Source organism: Marmota marmota, unplaced genomic scaffold (assembly GCF_001458135.2).
Source record: "Marmota marmota marmota unplaced genomic scaffold, marMar, whole genome shotgun sequence".
In the NCBI taxonomy this organism is placed as follows: domain Eukaryota; kingdom Metazoa; phylum Chordata; class Mammalia; order Rodentia; family Sciuridae; genus Marmota; species Marmota marmota.
The window spans coordinates 6,179,386-6,186,829 of NW_025999900.1; the positions used below are offsets into that span (position 1 = coordinate 6,179,386).

At 34.2% G+C, this 7,444-nt stretch overlaps 1 protein-coding gene across 18 annotated transcripts in view; it reads left to right on the top strand.

Annotated features, from left to right (window-relative positions):
* Gphn (gephyrin) overlaps nt 1–3,032 on the top strand; it is a 625,252-nt gene extending 622,220 nt beyond the window's left edge. For all 18 annotated transcript variants that reach the window (XR_007345755.1, XM_048798536.1, XM_048798527.1 and 15 more), the window contains 2 exons: nt 678–774; nt 2,023–3,032. Coding sequence is in view for 17 of the 18 variants with exons in the window: in XM_048798536.1 (XP_048654493.1) it covers nt 678–774; nt 2,023–2,156 (231 nt within the window). In the remaining variant the exon portion in view is untranslated. The remainder of the gene's footprint in view (nt 1–677; nt 775–2,022) is intronic.
* The last annotated feature ends 4,412 nt before the right edge of the window (nt 3,033–7,444 follow it).

Here is a 7,444-nt window from a genome sequence, read left to right on the forward strand (position 1 = left end):
AAAAAAAAAAAAAAAAAAAAAGATCCACATGAGTAGCTCTTGTAGTTTAGTACTATGGAACACACAGATTGAGAGAAGCATAAAATGACTTAGGAATAATGACAGTTTACCCTATCAGTAAATATAAATGCAAATAATCAAGTCAAAGAGTGAGAAAAGGGAAAACACCTATCCCTTTTATGTTGAAAATAGTTATATATTTCAACTTTGGGATTGGGGTAGCTAAAGAGTACCTAGTGCATATTAGGTCCTCAGTAAATATTTACTGGATAGTTGGATAGATGGAAGGATAGATGGATGGATGAATGGAAACTGAATTTGTTTATTTAGGTCTACCTCCTTTATTGTCACTATAACTACTTCTGTTTACCAATTCATAGGAAGGAGTTTCTGTCCTCACAACCCATAAAAACAGACTGCAGAATTAGACTTTATCTTTTTCATCTCTCCTTCTCCCTACTATAAAACTAGTTTCTTAGTGTTTTCTTTCCATCAGAGCAACTAAACCCCTAGACTGACTGCCCATACTGAAAACATGAAGTGGAAGTGATTAAAATAGCAGAATACCAAGGATATCTTCCATGTCAATTGTATTTTCAGTATGACCTCCATTACCCTGTAGTTTTGAGAAATTATGAGGTAACCAAGTTTGCTTTCTTTTTCTCTTTATTCTATAGTTATCATGTGATGTAAAACTAGATCCTCGCCCAGAATATCATCGTTGTATATTGACTTGGCATCACCAAGAACCACTGCCTTGGGCACAGAGTACAGGTTAGTCATTCAGATCTGCAGGTACCCTTGTATACTCATTCTGTTAAAACACAAATTTATATAAAATCTTCATTGGTTATACCTAATTTTAAAATTATTATGCACTTTTTTTCTTTTTGAAAGGTTAGATGAGCTAAATCATTCCTAAACAGAATAACAGGACAAGAAGAATTAATAAAAATGTAGTTATTTCACTGAGCCATATTTTCTGAATACTTGAAATATAAATCTAGAATTACAGAAGATTTTGTTCTGTTTGTTCAAGCAATATTCTAAGCATAATTTTGGTTGTAGGAAAAGGAGGGCACCCTGAAGTGTGAGATGAAAACCTAAGTTATAATATGATCTTTGTAGACTATACTATTTTCTAAATATTATTGGTATATTTTAAGGTAGAGAGATCAATGCTGATAATTCAGAGTTTTATAGTTACCTGCCCTAGGCTTTCAACATTTGTCGCCAGCTTCTCTAGGCATACTTTGCCTAAATTTGATGCAACTCCACAAAAATTGTATTACCCTTTAAACAAAGGATCTATGAAGTGCCAACATCAGCAAAACACATGGGCTTTGCTGTCAGAGAAAGTTGCTTTCTAATTGGTCAGTTAGCATGACCTAAACTGGTTACCTAAGGCTCTTAAATCTTGTGAAAGTCAAATAAGATAGTTAAGTAAAATGCCTAGTTCCTAGTCTGACCTTTAGTAAAGAAATGGTAGCTGCTACTGTTATTATCCTTATTGTTTTGGTAGGTTTTAAAAGCCTGTATTTGGGCTGGGGTTGTGGCTCAGTGATAGAGCGCCTGCCTAGCATGCATGAGGCACTGGGTTCGATCCTCAGCATCACATAAAAATAAATAAAATAAAATAAAGGTATTGTGTCCATCTGCAAAATATAAGTAAATATATATACATATATATGTGTGTGTATATATATGTATATATATGCCTTTATTTTAAATATAACATTTTGATCTGAACTGGGAAAAATCTGTGGCATTTTGCATAATGCTATAAAATCCTCATTTTTATTCTTTTAAATAGAAACTTCTAATGTCTAATTTTGAAGTTCTAGAGATAAGGTATAGGTTATAGGCCAACTGAAAAAGTACTAGGAAGATTAATCATCTCTTTCCCTCTTGTGGCCCTGCATTTTAGTTTGCCAGTTTTAAAGAAAAAAAAAATGTCTGCAAGGGCTTCAAGTATATACACTGTGATGCCTATGTTGCTGTAATGAGAGTATTTCATTCCAGGTAATCAGATGAGCAGCCGTCTGATGAGCATGCGCAGTGCCAATGGATTGTTGATGCTACCTCCAAAGACAGAGCAGTATGTGGAGCTCCACAAGGGCGAGGTGGTGGATGTCATGGTCATTGGACGGCTATGATGATCACCAGCAGGAGAAGGCTTTGATGCATGTCCACATATCATTGACTGTATCCTGTAATATGCATCGGCACAGCTAGTTTTCTGATTTGGATAAAAGTTGATCTGTATAGTCAACATCTTGAACTATATTTCAAATGAATTTAAATACCTTTTAAAAGAAAAAAAAAACACCTAAGAATAAATCTTAACAGACAACTCTATTCTGATTATATCAAAGCAAATTTTTTCCTTTCTTGCAAATTGCTTTGTGTGTTCAATGCTAGGTCTGATAGCGATAGCTTTTAGTAGACAGCGGTAGGTGCCTGCAGAACTTGTGTTTTTTCTCATCTTTAAAATACAACTACTTATGCTCTTAAATCAAGGCTGTCTGCTTATTTATACTAGCTTAGACAACACTTGGATTTCCCTTCTTAGTATGCTTCATAACTGCTTTACAGAGAGCTTTTGCTTGTTCTTTATCATGTATCTCGTGTTTATGTGCACTGTGCCAAAAGAAGAGTAACTGGGTGGAGGCCCTGCCCTGCCTCAAGAACCATCCTCTGCAGAGCATCGGGGAAGATTCTTACCCTAGTAGCCTCGTGGCACAGTACTCTTGGGCAGTAACTGGATACCTTTTATTTGAACAAACAAACTGAGGGAGAAAATGCTTCCTTAAGTGCTGACAGCCTTTTTAACCAATACATTTAAAATTGTACAGAACAACAACAACAAAAAAATCAAAGACTGATCTTGTACAGATATTAGTGTTACCAGCATTCACGTGGAAATCAAGAGCAAAGACAAAATAATGTTAAACAACTCTGTACCATAACATTTTCTGTAATGATACTAAAACTTAATGAATAAAAAAAAATCCTTGATCATTATTTAAAAATTTATTGTGTTGGCCTTTTTATTAAAAAAAGAAGATTGATTGACATGCCATTCTGTTGGGGTTCTGCCTGTATAAAAGGAACAGTTAAGATGGCCTACCAAGGTTCAATGGCATGAGGGAAATTTAGAATGTGGATAATAAAACTCTGTATCTTACTACAGTTTTTGGAAAAAAAAATACCATCATGATCTATAGCATTGTGAAAATATAGATTAGAAAATAAAGGAACCTCCCATTAGTGTGGCCTTGCTGGTTATAGTTGGAGAATAGTATCTAAGTACTATAGAGGAAAGATACTTAATGAGTTAGAGTGAGAAATCCTACTTTAGATGCCATAAAAGCAAATTTCAAATAGCTACTGTTCTTTGAAATGAAGGGAAATAATCAAGGAATGAACTAGAAAATTTCAGATAAGTACATGGAAATTTTTTTAATGAAGTAAGAAGTAGGGAAAATCTGTGTTGACTATAAAAAATATAACAAATAAAATAGACTCTATCCATAATGATTCCTTTAATAAAAACTTAGGGGTACTTTTCAAATGATGGTAACAGGGAGATGTATATGTTGTAGAGTAGGCATAGTAAAGCAAACTATAAAGGCTGACAAATGACTATAAAGGTGCCAGATGACAATGACAAAGGCAAGTTGTAGACGACAATATTGGACACTAATACTCAATAATTCCAGAGTGGAAAACAAATTTTTCTAAGTTTTCTTTCTTTTTTACTTTTTCTTTTTGTGCTAGGGATCAAACGAGGGTGTCTAACTCATAAGCCTCCACTGAGCTACCCCTCCAGCCCCTTAAATTTTCTCTTGTATGTACAATTGAGGAAAGATTAGTTAATAGAAGTCAAATGAAAGCACATACAGAGTTCTTTACTTACATTCATTTACAAAATGTTTGTTAAGTATTTACTATGTGCTTGTGTATAAAGTATGCTAAGCTACTATTTATAGAAATGAATAGGACAGAGTAGCTAATATTGCACTCCATCAGGGGAGATAACAAAAACATGTGCAAGTAACAATAATGTTGTATATATTTAATATTTGATAATATATGATAGAGTGTGTAGAAAGTGGTAGTTGCTATAGCAGACTAAAAAGGATTGGAGGGGTTCAAATGATAACTTCTATAGGGTAAAATTTCAAGGTGTAAAATGACATTACAGTGGATCTTGAAGGAAGGGTAGAATTTTTTAAAATGAAGGTACAGGAAGAAGAATATTCTAAAAACAGAATTAAGGACCATAATAATTATTGTTTTATGATAAAAGTTAAATGCCACAAAGGCAAAGATTTTTATTTTGTTCATTGATCTCCCAAATCCTTAGAAAAGTTCCTGGCATATGTAAATATATGTAAATACATTATAGGGAGCTTACTATATGCCAGACACCATTGTAAGCACTTATTTCACAATACCCTGTAGTTCTTATTCCCATATTGCAGATGAGAAAACCAAGGCACCAAAAGATAAGAAACTTGACCATGGTTACATGGCTAGCTTTGGAGAGGACCAAGGATTCAAATTTAGCACTCTGGCTCCAGAGTCCATACTCTTGAACACTGGGCTATAAAAACAGAAAGTTGATATATTTTAAGGCTGAAAAGGTACATAGTTAAGGCCCAAACTATAAAGTTCTTAAATATCAAGTTAAGAGTCTAGATTTATTCTAGAGATGATAAAACTGTTAGAGATTCTTGATCAGGAAATGTCATGATCACAGCTATCCTTTTAGGGGAAAGTCTTTGGCAGAATTTAGTAGGACAGATTAGGGTAGGAAGAAATTGAAATGAGAGAAACCAGTTAAGTGATCAAGTCAGACTCGGTGGCGTCTGGCTGTCATTCTAGCTACTCTAGAGGCTGAGGCACACAGTAAGGAATCACAAGGCCAGCCTGGGCAACTTAGTGAGACCCTGTCTCAAAATAAGATTTCAAAAGGGGCTGAGGGTTTGATCCTTGGCACTGCAAAAAAGGAAGGAACCAGTAATTGAGGTTTTACAGATGAGGGGTAGAAATGATGAGAATGGGAAGGTTAGAGGAGAACTAATTCAAAGTCTTCAATCTTGACTGAGAAAAATGTAAAACTTAATTTTTTTAAAAAAGTCAGAAAATTGGATTTTATGGAGGAGCTAGTAAGTTTGGACATGTGTTTAAGATGCCAAAGGAGTACTGAGTGACCATGTCCTGTTGGCATTTGAAAGTTCAGGTTAGGAGTTCATAAATAAATGATCCATAGGCGGATGAAAGGATTGTCAAGGAAAGCTTTGTAAAGAGAAGAGAAGAGACCTTGGGGTTAGAGGGAAAATGGAATGAAGGGGAAAGCAGTTTGCAGAAGAAAAGAAATGGAAGTGCAGCATTCCACAAACCAAGGACAAGAGTCTCAAAAAGGAAGAAGAATCAACTGTCAAATGCAAAAGAAGTAAGAAGGATGAAGCCTAAAAAGGATTTATTGATTTTGCTGTCATTTGTGAGCTCTAAGTAAGAATTTCAATATCGGTTTGAAAGCAAAAGATTATAAAATGGAACTGTGAATATGAATTCTTTGGAAATTGTGCATGAGATAAAATTTGAGAAAGGAAAGACACAAGATGATAACTTGAACTGAAAACAAGGTGGAAAGAAGATTTTTGTATCTTTTGAAAAAAGGAGAAACAATAGCAAAAGAATAAAGTGCTGGATTTAAGGATTCTGGTAGCCCAATTAACCTGAGGAAGAAAAAGGACATTTTTCCTTCTGAGTTGGAAAACATATGAACATATTTGAAGTGAACACAAAAGAAATTTAAACCTTGAAGATCAACAGAATGGCTTTACTTGGCAAGGTGAACATTAATTTCATTCACTTTCTTCACATTTATTTGACCAAAAATTTTACGAATTAAGCATATATGAAATAACAACAAATCTTCTTTGTCTTAGTAATTCATACTTAAAGACTACAGAAGATGTTCTCAGATTCTTACATATAGCTGTACAGAAGTTAACCAGTTTTATTGTTTCTGTTTTGGTTGTTTTAATCCATACCACACAATAAAAAAAAGAACACAAACAGACTAAGTTTACCAAGTAAATGTTATTAAGTGATGTTACATGTTACACAAGTAGGATGACTTTCATTTTTTAAATTATTTGCTAACCAACAAAAATCTGTAGATCTAATTACCCCTCTTGATGTTTATGAAACCCTAACAAGGTAAGTCATTATCGTTCCTAGGTAAAGAAAGTTAGGTTTATGTAAGTAAAGAATTCAAAGCAAATAAATTGTATGTTGTTATTGTAATGATGATGGGTATAGATTAAATAATGTTTATAAGTATTATGCTTGACTCTCTTAAGAGATTTATATTGTTACATAGCTCATTAATAACTTGGCCTAAGACCAAAAAGATTAGAAAGTGCTCTCTTGTAGATTTTTTTTTTTTTTTGGTATGGAGAATTTCTCATGTGGTCCTTTGTAATATTTCAATTTATGTAACAAGTATTAATTAAGTTCCTAAGTATTCCGGTTTCCATGATAGGCACTGAGGATATAATGATAAATAGCACAAAGTTTTTGATATTCAAGTGGAGAATATAGATTACAGGAAAGGAAAAAGTATTCTAAATATAGACTAAGAAATGTCTCTGAAGAAAATACTATTATGTGTTAGAGAATGACTGGGTGAAGGCCTAAATCAGGTTCAGTAGTTATGTTAGGGCCCAGACATTTTGTGAAAGGCAAAAATTGCACACTAAGTATTTCAAAACAAAGCTTTTAATATAGGAATAAATTAAATAGATGTTGGAGGTCTAGAAAAGCATAAAGAAAAAACAGAGATATCAGACAATAACAACAGGAAGTACCTACAATGAACTGGGCAATTAGAAGGGAGAGAGAAGTTAAAGTGATCAGATCTAAACCCTCAGAGGTCAGACACTTTGGAACTAAGGTTAAGGGGAGGGCACTGCCAGATGCTGAGTTCAAAGAGGGGAAGCAAATGCAAGCTAGAACAAGTTGCTGTTGCCAGGGTGACATTGACAGAATAGGAAGGAGCAGTCCCTTCTCCCCTCCCACTGCTTTCCAAGCTCTCTCTAACCTAGTACAACCCACTGTTGAACCTAACAAAGTCAGGTGGAGAGAGAAATGCAGTTTGCCAAGTTCCAGCCACAGTACACATGGCAATCTGCAATAGTGGATTTTTTTTTTTCCTGGTTGGTAATCTTTTTTTTTTTTATTGGTTGTTCAAAACATTACAAAGCTCATGATATATCATCTTTCATACATTTGACTCAATTGGGTTATGAACTCCCATTTTTACCCCAAATACAAATTGCAGAATCACATCGGTTACACACTCACATTTTTACATAATGGCATATTAGTGACTGTTGTATTCTGCTACTTTTCCTATCCCCTACTATCC